At 36.1% G+C, this 14,637-nt stretch overlaps 1 protein-coding gene across 4 annotated transcripts; it reads right to left on the bottom strand.

The window, feature by feature from the left end:
* Positions 1–3,529: 3,529 nt before the first annotated feature.
* LOC123321513 (single-stranded DNA-binding protein 3-like) lies at positions 3,530–14,562 on the bottom strand. Of its 4 annotated transcripts, none has more exons than XM_044909159.1 (12): positions 14,011–14,562; positions 13,824–13,896; positions 13,705–13,766; positions 13,568–13,652; positions 13,285–13,326; positions 13,140–13,226; positions 12,905–13,081; positions 12,749–12,797; positions 12,596–12,625; positions 11,189–11,382; positions 8,978–9,349; positions 3,530–5,248 (listed from the first exon to the last, which is right to left on the bottom strand). In XM_044909159.1, the coding sequence occupies exons 1-12, from the start codon at positions 14,064–14,066 to the stop codon at positions 5,237–5,239; spliced, it is 1,239 nt and encodes a 412-aa protein (XP_044765094.1). In that variant the 5' UTR covers positions 14,067–14,562; the 3' UTR covers positions 3,530–5,236. The 4 variants fall into 4 exon arrangements, with proteins under 4 accessions (XP_044765094.1, XP_044765092.1, XP_044765095.1 ...); XM_044909157.1 differs by having other exon boundaries at positions 3,530–5,511; XM_044909160.1 differs by lacking the exon at positions 8,978–9,349 and having other exon boundaries at positions 14,011–14,558.
* Positions 14,563–14,637: the final 75 nt, after the last annotated feature.

The following is a 14,637-nucleotide window of genomic DNA, read 5'->3' on the forward strand; positions in this document are numbered from 1 at the left end:
AGGTGGCACCACCCATCTACATAATACTCACTGTCCGACTCCTCCAGCCTTTAAGTATAATACTTTTCAGTAGCAGAATCACTTGGGCCCCGTGCGCGGCCATGGATGGATCTGCGATTGGTGGTAAGTTGTAAGCGGTAAGTCCTCGAAGATGGCTACTCCGTAGCTGTCTTGGGGCACGCAGACTTCCACTTCGAGGTCAAGTACACCCAGTGGCTTGACCTTTGAAGTGGACTAGTCGACTACTGCGTACGTCATGCTGACAGAAAAACTTTAAAATAATAAAAATAGTTTTCCGCCATATTTGTTTTGACGTATCAAGTGGTCGGTTTGGTTGGATTACTTTTCGAACGGCCCCCGTATATTCTGAACGAAAAAATTTTTTTCCGCCCCCCGTATAAATTCGGGAAAATACTTTTTGGACGACCCCCGTATAAATTACGGTCGAAATACTTTTTTTGTTGCCCCCGTATATTCCGTCCCGATTTCGACCGGCTCCGAGAGGGCGACGGCAGCGCCACATTTTCAGTTCATTTTGACCGAATTTTGCGGTAAAACGCTGAACTAACGGCTAAATCGCCTACTAATTCTGACCCCACAGGATTTCGCTGGCATTTCATGGGCATATGCATGGGAATTTTATGAAGGAAATTTTTACTCTGATAATTTTTTTTTTGCTTTCACTTCACGTGGGGGTTTCCAAATAGGGTGAAATCGAATAATTTCCTCATTTTTTTCCAGAAACACTAGTAAATTTTTATTTTAATGATTTTTTTTTGCTTTCACTTCACGTGGAGTATTCCAAATGGGCTCAAATCAAATTATTTCCTCGTTTTTTCCAGTAATTTCCCAGTTCTTCGGAATTCAGTGGGATTTCATGGGCAGATGTATGGAAATTTGGTCGAAAATGCTTTTTTTTTTTGTATCGTCTTGAAATTCGAAATATACTTTAATTTAGCTCTTCTCTATCAGAAACTGCAATCGGTTCTTCTTTAAGTGAATTATTTTTCGTTTTACGCCCCTTTGAAGGGCCTCAACTTTGAAAGGCCCTAGCCGCCGAAATAATTTTTTTTCGTCAAATCTGAGCTCAGATTTGGAATCAGGGACCTCGAATTATCCAGAAAACATGTACGGCACTTCAAATCTAAAAGTTGGATTTTTGATTCCAATCGAAAAAAACGCAAGACGCAAAGATGAAAAGAGAATGGTTTTCCTTTAGACATTCTTGAAAATATTGCGCCATGACTAGAGACATATTTGACCAATTGATCTTCAATCCATCGCAATCTGGATCAAGGATTAAAAGCACATTGTTCTTCAGACATTCTTGAAAATATTCCATTATGACTAGAAACAATCTATTATTATGATCTTCAATCCATGATGAAAAATTTTGGCTGAAAATGCTTTTTTTTTCGTATCGTCTTGAAATTCGAAATATAGTTTAATTAGGCTCTTCTCTATCAGAAACTGCAATCGGTTCTTCTTCAAGTGAATTATTTTTCGTTTTACGCCCCTTCGAAGGGCCTCAACTTTGAAAGGCCCTAGCAGTGGAAATAATTTTTTTTCGTCAAAACTGAGCTCAGATTTGGAATCAGGGACCTCGAATTATCCAGAAAACATGTACGGCACTTCAATATCTAAAAGTTGGATTTTTGATTCCAATCGAAAAAAACGCAAGGCTATACATCATGAAAAATTTTGGCCGAAAATACTTTTTTTTTCGTATCGTCTTGAAATTCGAAATATAGTTAAATTAGGCTCTTCTCTATCCGAAACTGCAATCGGTTCTTCTTCAAGTGAATTATTTTCCGTTTTACGCCCCTTCGAAGGGCCTCAACTTTGCTGGGCCATAGCAGCCAAAATAAATTTTTTTCGTATCGTCTTGAAATTCGAAACATAGTTTAATTAGGCTTTTCTCTATCAGAAACTGCAATCGGTTCTTCTTCAAGTGAATTATTTTTCGGTTTACGCCCCTTTGAAGAGCTGAAATTTTAGTAGACCCTAGCAGCCGAAATAAATTTTTTTCGTCAAAACTGAGCTCAGATTTGGAATCAGAGACCTCGAATTATCCAGAAAACATGTACGGCACTTCAATATCTAAAACTTCGATTTTTGTTTCCTATCGAAAAAAACGCAAGACGCAAAGATGAAAAGAGAATGGTTTTCCTTTAGACATTCTTGAAAATATTGCGCCATGACTAGAGACATATTTGACCAATTGATCTTCAATCCATCGCAATCTGGATCAAGGATTAAAAGCACATTGTTCTTCAGACATTCTTGAAAATATTGCGCCATGACTAGAGACATATTTGACCAATTGATCTTCAATCCATCGCAATCTGGATCAAGGATTAAAAGCACATTGTTCTTCAGACATTCTTGAAAATATTGCGCCATGACTAGAGACATATTTGACCAATTGATCTTCAATCCATCGCAATCTGGATCAAGGATTAAAAGCACATTGTTCTTCAGACATTCTTGAAAATATTCCATTATGACTAGAAACAATATATTATTATGATCTTCAATCCAACCTCAGTTAAATCAAGGATCAAGCGATGAAAATGTATCTTTAGAATTTTCGGAAAAACTAGTAGGAATTGTAATTCAAATGATCTTCTATCCAATACAACAAGGATTTCGCTGGCATTTCATGGGCATATGCATGGGAATTTCATGAAGGAAATTTTTACTCTGATAATTTTTTTTTGCTTTCACTTCACGTGGGGCATTCCAAATAGGATTGAATCGATTTATTTCACAGGAATTTCCTGCTTTTATGGGAATTATATGGGCATGTATGAGAATTTCATGAAGGAAATTTTAACTCGAATGTTTTTTTTTTGCTTTCACTTCATGTGGGGGATTCCAAATGGGGTTGAATCAATTTATTTTCCAGAATGCAAAATTTCCTTCCGCCGAATTTGCTTTCTTTCTTTAATTAAATAGCGAATCCCAAGAAGGTAACCGCCGGTCGCTAGATTCGTCCACGGCCACAAGCTGGACCAAATGGTTGAATCGATAAATTACAATATTTATAGGCCTTTGTAGTCGGACTATGAGTATTATACAATAGGGTGGCGCCACCTATAATACTTGTACTGAACGAATTAGTATAGCTACCCGAACTAAAGGGAAATCTGCACGACTGACATGGAAATTTCACCTTATGAAACTAGATGGCGCATATATCGAAATTTCCTTTTTCAAACTAAAATTTCTTCAAACAATAGAATTGCTTTAATTCTACAGTATTTATCCAATTTTGACACTAAATGTGGCAGGAAAATATTTCAGATTTTCCTGAATTAATTATTCTCCACCTACCGTGTGAATTACTCGCATAATTAATTGAAAGTTATTAACTGCGTTAGTCACTGAACTAACGAAGTAGTATTTCACTGTTTCCTTTTGTAAAAATAGCAATGCGAAATCACATGCTCAACACAGCCGCAGTTAAGCAGTCGGATGCTATCTAAGAAATTCAAGGCTTTCTCACATGTAAAATAAAAGTCCCATCTTCAAAAAAGTTCATATATATATATTTCATCTTTTTGGAACAAAATTTAAAAATAAATACTTTTCACAAGTCCTGATTGAGTCTAGTGACGAATGATTTGTGATGCTTCATCATTTTCAAGGTACAATTTCATTAAATCGAAAAAAGGGAGAGAATTACATTTGCCTATTGCATGTACTTAAATAAAATAATAGTAATGAGTAAAGCCGAGGTAGATTAGGGCATAGAAGTTCTTGGCACTGTCCAGCAAGGAGCTCGTAGCCAATTCTGAACGTCCTATTGCTCCTCATCTGCCCCCAAAGGAATGTTTGAATACAAGACATGCAATTTCTGACTGAATTCCAGATTACTCTGCTTTACATTTTTTTTATGATAATCAGGCTACAGACTGTATGGTGCGTCATCTTAATCTTCGATTTTTTAAATCTGAAATATTAATTTACATCTCTTAAGTACTGCACCATAATTTGAATCTAGAGCACAGTTTTACCTGCAAATTACATTAATATTGACATATCACCGTGGAACAAACAGTGTTAGACTAAAAGCCTGAAAACCATCAATGAGTGAATATATGACAGTATTTCAGACTCTGAAACTAACAACATTCACAAAACTTTAACAACTTTAACTTAAATAACACATCAAAATATAACCTGGCAAGATCGTCATCATTTATCACAATTACAACCTGTTAAACCTAAAATTATTCATATTATTCTAAATGTACAATTCTCATTAGATAAATAAAATAGCTGGGGAGAATAAAAATGATTCAATCACTGTAGGGAAAATACTCAGTTTTTTCAGCTGATCTGTTTAAAGCTCCCTCAGTTACTGATAAAATTGAAGTGAAACCCAGTCGAATGGTACACAAGAAAGAGCGATGAGAAAATAACAGAGGATAAAACTATTAAACTACTGGAGGCCGAGCTGGAAATGTTAAATTTTATATTTTCATTATTGAAAATAAAAATTTTTTGTCCGATCTAACCATTCTGGAAAATTAATCATATATATGTTTACATATATAATATTGCAATTCAAGAAACGAAAGATGACAAGTGAAAGGAAATATCAAACATGCCCCGAAAGTTTTTACTGATGGTTTGACTGATTCATTTGAAAGAAGGCTATCTCGAAGAGTAAATCATTTGAAAGTATTTCAAAAATAAACGTTAACATTTTGCGACTACAATATTTAAAAAGTCAAACAGAAAACGATAATAGGATAAAATAGTTTTCACTATTTTCTGGTCAAATAAGTTCCTTCTACTATGTCTCACTTTTGCCATTTCCCTTCTTTATAAAATTCGTATTGAACCTGGTCGGTATATCTGTTATTATCTGATGGACAGGTAAAATGAGCCAAGAATCGACATGAATGGAAAAAAATGGAGATCTACTGAGTCAAGAAAATGGCTTCAATTTGGGTACAGTTAGAACTATGTCTTAGTGTATTTGCGAGTTTTCGAATCAGTTTCATCTCTGCATAATTAGTTGTTCAAAAGACGTATCAATTACATTCTATCAAAAGGTGGGTGAGCAGATAAAAATGGGCCCCTAGTCTGGATGTCTAATTTGAATGAAGGATTACTTCTGAATACATCACAACCAGCGCCAAGGCTGAAGTAGTGGACCGAGCGGTATTAGTTGTGGGATCTTGTTAAAACCATTCACTGCCTTCATATTGGTATAAATCAGCCTTCAAAGGAAAATCTGCAAACAGAAAACGATTATGACTAGTAATGAACCAATATGAGATGAGCTCGCAACGATGAGGGCAGGAAGAGCTGAGCACTGAGCAGACCACCGCCCATGTTAGTACGAGTTAGGAAGGAAGAGAGGCGTCCACCAGCCAAAAGAGGCTAGTAAGGTTATTGCATGAAATACTCAGGGTGGTCCGAGTCTTTCTCAAATCTCTTGGCCTCTTCTTGCATGCTCTCTTTTATTTTCAAAATAGCCGCCGATTCCGTTTGATCCTGCAAGGAAAGCGACTTTTAGTTGTTAAGTGTCAGTCTACAAAGCACAAGCACCAATCACCGGGATTTCAATAGGACACTGAACCTCCGTCATCAGTCAATGTAGGATCTGGCAACACTCGATATGTCTTCTATATGAACCTATTTTCGGACAATAACAATTTGAAAGATTTAAATTCATTGACAATTAGAATTACCCTCAACACTGCTCGAAATATGAAATGGACATTCGAAAGAAAACTTTTTTTTTGCACTTGAATCTGAAGAGGCGTATGTTTGTGTACTTAACACATAGTCCTCATGACACTTGATGGCTTAATTATAAAAAATTACAATTTAGTTTGCTATACTTCGATTGTACAACAGCATGTTACACACTCTTGCCTTTTCTAATATGATATTTTGCATTAATAAGCTGGCCTGATGATGGTTTTGTTATAATCAAAAAACGATCGCCAACAGAATAAATTTTTAAGTCTGCAGACTCCTCCAAGTAGAATCTTCATAATGTTAATTTCTTTATTGTGTTGTCGCTCAAAAGCAGCCTTGTTTAGTGTTGCCATTTCAGACAGGTCAACAGTATGTAGGCATTTCAATTAATACATCAGTACAATACATCCATATGCAAAATTCTATTATTACATGTACGCAAATTATCCACTTCAATTTTTGAGCAGTCTAGTATACCTCTTTGCGATGTCGTATATCTTTTTGAAAACACCAGAGGATTTTGAAACAACCTACAATTGGGTTCCTATAACTTCAAGATATCTTCAAACAATTCCAGACATCCTAGATTTCTTTTGCATCTTCTGAGCATCCAGTTAAATCCAAGATTTAACACGCAACCAAATCATTAAACGTATTACAGAGTGAGTAAAAAGTAACACATAAAATTTATATCTTCGATATTTACCATTTCGTAGTAAAATTCTTGGACGGGTTAATTTTTATTTTAAATCAAGCAGCTTATGATTGAGGAGTTAGGATATTTATTAGTTTGTCGTTTAATGAGAAACAACGTTTGTCGAAATATCGGACAAGATATGTACGCAACTGAAACCCACGAGATTTAAATTTTAAAAACGATAAACAAATACAATTCTTGACTGAATTATTTCAATGAAGTGAATCAGATTCCTTCATTTCCGAATTATGCAGTTGAATATTTTTTTAAAGAAGGAGAATAAGAATTCGATACAGAACATATTCTCTAGTCATAAAAACAATAGGATTTCCATTTCAAAAGATTAGCAATGACGTCACATCATAAATTTTCCTACATCAAACGCAATTCAAAATACTAAACGACCTGCTCGAGCATATTTACAACAAAAAACTTCTTTGATTCGCAGAATTTATTCCAAGTTAGAGACTCACACTGTATATTCTCATGGAGGTTCTTTCTCATCCATGGAGAGCAAATTCCGTTAACGTCAAACTTGCGGCTTTTACACATGCCTGCATGCATATGTAACGTTAAAAACAAGTCATATTCTCCGATAGGTGCCATAAATTTTTCTTCATATAACAACAACACACGTGGTGAGAAGTTTCAAGTACCTCTGTTCAACATATTGAATTTGACTTGGCACCCGTAGAATGAGTGTTAATCAAACAACTAGGCAAGCATTCGTAAAAACTAACTAACTGTTAATATATTATTCATTACACTCACCTATTATTCCTTCTTGCTCATATTTCTGAATACTATTCATTTGTTAAGAACTACTTCTACCTCTATCATATCTTTATATCTGTACATGAGCATGCTACATTTTATATTGTTACCCATTTAAATCCAAAAACACATTTAAACAAAAATCAAGACATTGCTAATTGAATGTTCGAATTCATAAGGTAGATTCTTCAATCAACAATACTTCATCATAAAGCATCTACCATCGAATTAAAAAACTGCAGGAATGATTTATTATGAACTGAAAAAACCAAATAGTCACCAACAAGAGCACTTGGATTTAAGAAACGCCCCCACCTTTAGGGGAGAGGAACAAGGTGTCCAAAGAAAAGTACTGGGAGAATCCAATATACAGGGTGTTTGGCCTATTAGACGTTTATAGAGAACTAATCGCAACTCTGTGCTGAAAATTTGCATGTTGCTGCCGGTTGTACCGAAAATTATTTAAAATTGCGGACTCAGTATAGTTTTGCATCGTTAGATTGCTAATTTAATGGCAAATTCAACAGGATGCCAACATTTTATGAGATATGGGTTGTTCGAAATTAATGTTTTCCCTTATTTTGAGTTTTCCCTTGATAATTCTGTTTTCTATTTTGGGTATAGGGTTAATTTTGGCAACGCCCCTCTTATTTTTACGTAGAATCGACTGAAATAATTTTTTTTAATAAGAATCCTAATAACATCATAAACCGTTGGCTTTTTACCCATGGTATGGCATACTGTTGAAATAGCCATTATATCAGCTATCTAACGATGCAAAGATATACTGGTACATTTTTTATGGTCAAGGCATCGACTACTATGGTCATTAGCCTGAAATATCTCATATTTTACATTGCCTTCCATTTACACATAAACAGATAAACAACACAGAGACAACAAGAACATGAAAGCAATAACAATCACGACATGAAATATAAAATAACCTAGTGCCAAGATGAATGGAATAAATAGGTATACGTATAATACTGGTACATTTCAAAGAAAAGAATAGTAGGCTGCTTCCGGTAGCTGCCTATGTTAGAGAGAAAATTTATAGAATACAAATTTTCAGAACAGAATTGTGATGAGTCCTCTACAAACGTCTAATAGGGCATCCACCATTGGACACCCTGTATACGCCATCTAATTCTGGTTTTGGTGTAATTTATTCGAAGAAAAAATGATCCCATATCTGATTATTTCACTCTTTCAATCCACCCCTTAAAAACACATCTTGGACTAAACCGAATAAATCAACATAAAATTAAAACTATTAATTTTTGGTGGTGCCCCAGTTGAAGATTCGACAGGGAATAGACTCATAATTTAGGGTGTCCCTGAGAAGCATCCCCTAAACTTTGAAGTGAAAAAGAAATCGCAGCCAAGTGTCACTTGAATGGGCTTAAGTTTTCCTTAAAGTTTACAGGTTGTAGGTGAAAACGGAGATACCCTGTGTATTTAGAGGAGAATACAAATAATTTTGAAAAGGAAATTCGTCGACTTTTCAACTGAATGGTCCGACTACAACAGTCTCGACTATATCTTATCAGTGGATGAAAATGAATGGAATCTTTGGGGCATCTTGACACCTTTTCCCCTAAATAACACCTGTAAATTGTGAATAAATCCCTCAGATTGCCTCTCGGCCAATAAAGGTGACGGCAACCCTATAAATTCCAAGAGCTCATGTTCAATAACCGCACTACATATATGCTCATGTTGCCAGATCTTCCACCATGTCCTCCCGGTAAGAAATTAGTACAAACTGTATAATCTACTAACGTTTTCTCCTGGACCGCCAAATCCTCCCAAATTATAGTCCCCCATGCCGCTTCCGCTATCCTCCCTAGGCGTTCCGGGGCCGCCGTTCGCTGGGGAGTTTTTCATGCCGTCCATCCCGTCTCCGTTCATCACCGGTCCCATCGAATTGGGGCCCATGGGGCCCATCGAACCGGAATCGGGCCCGCCCCCCATCTGAAACTCTCCCGGCATGTTGCCTCCAACTGCGGGTTTCATTATTGTATACATATTTTCGCCCCCCGAATTCGAGGAATCCTGGGGGCTAGGCATTATCGGTGTACCCGGTCCCGGGGGGCCCGCAGAGCCAGGGGGGCCGCCGTAGTTACCGGGCGACGAGGAAGAATAATTCATGGGCTGAAAATAATTCCACAATTCTCTAAAACTCTGTTGTTGGGATAATTCGTATTAAAATTTAAAAAAAAAGTATATACATCGAACCAGCATTGTAAAAAATCGCTAGAAACAACTCGGAGAGCAGTTGTTGAGGTATAAGCAGAGGGTTTGGCTTTCAAATACACACTGAATACGTTATACGTTATATTTACAGGGTGTTTTCAGAGGTGAGGCTTTTTATTGACAGAAGGTAGAACTCATCAAAATAAGTCGTTTAACCAAAAATTGTCAATATAAAATATCCAAGATGGCTGAGATACAACCCCTAGAAGTAAGACAAAATTTCATTGAATTTCAAGTACGGGACTGTGGAAGGTGACTCCAGCATCGCAAAACGAAACAAAACAAACATATGGCTGGAACATAAATGGTTCAGTACCAAGTTCATCGGATTAGATGCATCAGGTTACTTTTGAGAGAATCATAATTGTTGTATCTTGCAATTTAGGGTGAAAAAAAATGTAGAAAATCGAGGCAGTTTCTTGAAAGTTATGTTGAAAAGGTGCTATGATGTTTCCCCATTTCATCCCATTTTTACGACGATTGGTGGAATGTTCGAACAAGGAGATTGTGATGCCCATTGTGAAAAAAATCGTGAATAATTTAGACAAATTTTATTAGTGAGATTTTGAAGTATTATTCTATTTTTTACACTCGTGTCTTAAGTCTCTTCAGTCAGTTGGTATCGAAATGGGCCATTTCATAAAATAATCGTGTAAGTTACTAAAAAATAATGAGATCAATTCGGCAATCCTAAGTTTCCATTTTCATTACCACGTAAATATCGAACCAATCTACAGAAGACAAAATATTTCCCAACAAATTGTGCCTGTGTTGGGATCGCCAATTTCACATAAATTATGAAAAAAAAGGGAATCCAAGATTAAAATGTGCAGTTCACTATTACCATAGATCTTCGCACCAGGCCAATAAGCAGCATTTGGACTAGACAGATAAAGAATCAGAAATGAGGAAAGCAAAGACCTATACATTAGTCACAAGAACTTCAGTTCGAATTTCCCTTTTTTAGAATCTTCGGTTGATAAAAACCAACGAACAAAGTTTTTGAATGATTGATAATCATTTGGCAGTCCAGAATTATTTGAAACCTCACCTTCAAAAGGTTGGAATCTCAGTAGAAATAGACGTTCATACAGATTGCGAGACAGAGCCTTAGTAAACAGAAAACACCATAAAAAAGCTTCGAAGCCATCCAAGCTAATTAAAGTCATCATAACGCTGAAACAGCTTGTCATATCTGATAATTATAACACTAATAAGGAGTTTGATCTGTAATTCTGTAAACTTTCGAGAAAGAATTCTCCAAACCACAGGTGTAAAGAGTCATACTCTTATGTTAATTTTGATTTGAACATAAAATAATTTTTCAGTTGAATAAAAAAATTAAATAAAATCCAACCTACCCCATGTAAAATGGGGCAAGTTCACCTATTAGTCAACCAATATCCCAAGAATGTTAATAAACACCTCCAACATTAATTGCTTCAAATGATCAACTATTGGGAGTTGAAAATAATTCGGGATCTTTTTCAAAATTACATTATTTCCTTCAACCATATTCCCTTTCAAACAATGCTATAGAAATAGTGCTCGCAAGTCATTTTGTTGATGGAACAAGTGAGATATGGTGTTCAGTTCAAAAGTGAAGAAATTTTAAAAAATTGGCACTGAATTATTAAATTATTAAAAACCTAATCAATCCCAACTCCCAATAGTTTCTTGAATTTCAGAGTCCAAATAAGTAAAATTATGTCTTTACAGTAAATATCCTCCACTTACAGTAGACGTATTAGGCTGCCATTGTGGTCGGCCTCCTGGACCTGTCATGGACATTGGGGGCATAGGACCTGGTCCCATGCTGTTGTTCGGTGGAGGACCTCTCATACCTGGACCATATGAACCAGGACCCATGGGTCCCATAGACGGTCCCCTAGGAGGATTCATTCTATTCAGGGGATTCATACCAGGTGGACCTAGAGAAAAATTATTTGGTACTACATATGATATATTCAATTTTTTTCTTTGACAATTTATATTTCAGTGAAACGGTTCTTGTTCATAATATTACGATTGATATACAAATAGAAGATTGGTTGTGTTTTGTGTAGGCTTTGTTACCCTGTCCTTGTACCACCTAAGACAGCACTATTCATTGTTTAACAGTCAATATTTTGAAAAGCGCTCTCAAAACAGAGACTGAGTCACGATTAATTTGCCTGTAATATACAGGATATCCCAGAATGAATAGATAATCCTGAAACGACTCATAGTAAAACTATTGGATGCTCTAGGAAAAATTTGAATAATGTTCCCTCCTAAGTAATGAAATGACCCCATAAAATGTGATTGATCTCTGGTAGAGTAATAGAAATCATTATAATAGAAAGGAAAGGACATTTCAGAAGGTGTTCCTTTCATTTTTTTTTCAGAGAACCCAATAGCTTCTCTATGAGGATTATTCATTAATTCTAGGACACCCTGTTCATTGATTACTTTTCAGTACTTTTATCTAAAAGGAATTTTCGCAAGAACCTGCACGAGTCTTAATATTATTGGTCAATCGAGCAATAATCAGGTTAACATGGAAATTGATCTCTGATTTTCAATGCCTTGTCTCAAAGGCTCAAAGACATGCAGTTAAAATAAAAGTAACAGTTGTTGCACTAATATTTGAAAGGTTAAGTGAGAGCTAAATAATATTGAAATGATGGCTTTGTAATATCTACACAGAAACTGCGTTTTATGTATATGAGAATAATTCCCAAATGATCATATTTGAAGAGATATCCTGCGAATTATATATTGATCATGATTTCAATTCATTCACCATGCATTCAATAGGTACATGTCAAAATTATTCATTCAGTGATAATGATGTGAGCTGAAGAGAGAATGTTTAAGCAATTTTTTTATTCTTGTCATTTTCGAGACATTGTGCACTACGTTAACAACTTTGGATACTTTTGGCAACGATAGCTCTGCTCTGGCATTTTGGCCAAAGACCACTCAATAGATCACAGCAAAAAGCACAAAATGATCCAAGTTCCCATGGGTAAGTGAAGGGAAAGCCTTCAACAGTTTATTTTCACTTCTAAGTCAAAAACATTGCTAAACATTCTATCACAAGCATGTTGTGGTTGAAGTGAATTTTCTAATTTAAGGTGGTGAAGAGGCACAGTTTCCTACCTTGCCAACCTACAAACTCTCCGCCTTCACCTGAAGCAAAAAATAGATGACAATAAATAACATCTTTTACGACATCTCTTCATGCCTGTGCAAGATTCTGTTAATTAAAAACCAAATTGGAAATGAAACATCTCAAATTCAGGAAATTCTCACCTTGCCTGGATGGGTCCATGTTATTAGGCATCATAGGCTGACCACCAGGCTGAAAAAATATGGGAATTCAACTAAAAATATTACAAGGCAATTGAAGTTGACCTATTCTTCACACAACACCAATCAATTGATTTGTAAACAATATAGGATACTTACACCATTGAAATCACTTCCTAATGGAGGCATTCTTACACCAGGTCGTGGACCAGCGGGATATCTTGGCCCCATGAAAGGTTGTGATGACATCATTTGTGCATGTGGGGTGGGTGGTTGAGAATGAGGGGACGGTTGATTGGAGGGATGCGTGGGAGGTGAAGGTCTCATCGCAGAATTCTGGATAAAACAGATTGTATAAAAAACTTGACCAACAGTAAACATATGATTTACTCACAGGAAAGAATCCAGGAGGTATCGGACCTCCTGGCATTCCGTCAGAGGGTGGCATTTGCCCTAGTGGACTGGGGGCAGGTCCAGCATTCTGCAATTAAATCAATGTTGAGCATATTGCCTGCAAGATAATAATAAGAGACACTTACATGAGCTAATCCATTCACACCATATCCAGAATTGACGAAGCCCTGCGAAGAAAGAATCACATGTCATATTAATAAGCAGATGAATAAATTGAACATATCTGAGAGTTTCGAGGAATTTCAAAAAATTTTACGATTATTCTTGTGTTCTGGGGAAAATAAATGAACATCGGCAACGCCGCAACGTTGAAATGTCAAACACAAAACAGGCAGCGTTGCCATTGTCAAGAATAACACTAGCAACATTATTGATCCAAAGTGAAAAAAATCTGAATTTAATACTCACGTAGTCATGAAATGCTTTGGCTTCTGATGAATGCTCACACGTATCCCTTCTTTCAGGAGCCGCACAGTACAAATCCCAAAACACACTAAAATGAAGGTCATTGACCAAGGGAAATTTACTAAATGCACAACACTCACCACCACCAGGAATGCAAAAATCCAGGAGGTTCCCCCAGGGTTATATTTTTCTCCCATCTTATCTAAAAAACAATGTGTCCTTCACAAATTCACAGCAATTATATGTACCAAACTCTTACCTCGGATAGAAAGGTTTGAGCTGCTTTTTGAGCACCAACATGCAATAAATATTCATATACATAAAGTGCTAACCTGTTAACAAAAAGAATAATATGAACCAAGGAAACTTGTAAAGGTTTTCTAGGCGAGTCAAAATAGAAAGTTCATTTTGATGTGAATGTTCAGGAATTGATTCTCATAACTCACTTCTCCCTTGCTTGAGCATCTGATGGCACAGCAGATCCCTTTCCTTTAGCATACATATCGGAAATAAAGGGAAAAACTCCCAAAAGTTAGACCTACATTCGACCAAAATATACAATTAGAATGTAAACTATTCAAAAAACGCGGTAGATCTACATGGCAGCTGCACGCAAATTTGAGGTTCACTCAACTTATGGCAGTCATTTTTCCTTTTGACCCAAAAAACTTTTTGAGTAATTTTCCCACTTTCTCAAATTCGATAGGAATATCCTTTATTTCGAAGTATTTTCACTCACGTCAATTTATTAATTCTACAAACCGCTAACACAACAATCAACACTAAAATTTCCTAGCAGAGGGCATGCGTGGCTCCTCTCGATGTTTGTTATCTATCCCGTTATAATTTTGAAGTACCCTTCACCCCGAAATCGGGTGTAAAAATTATTTTGAGTCATTATATATTGTTAAAAAAGAACAGCTTATTGGGATTGATTGAAAAAGGCTCAATTGTAAATATCGATATCATTGTATATTTCGCAAAAAATGAATGGATGAAAAATTGCAATTTTTTGATTACAAGCATATCCCTTGTTGGTTGGAAGTACAGAAGAGGAATATCGTGAAGCCGGA

This window comes from Coccinella septempunctata, chromosome X, assembly GCF_907165205.1.
Source record: "Coccinella septempunctata chromosome X, icCocSept1.1, whole genome shotgun sequence".
NCBI lineage: Eukaryota > Metazoa > Arthropoda > Insecta > Coleoptera > Coccinellidae > Coccinella > Coccinella septempunctata.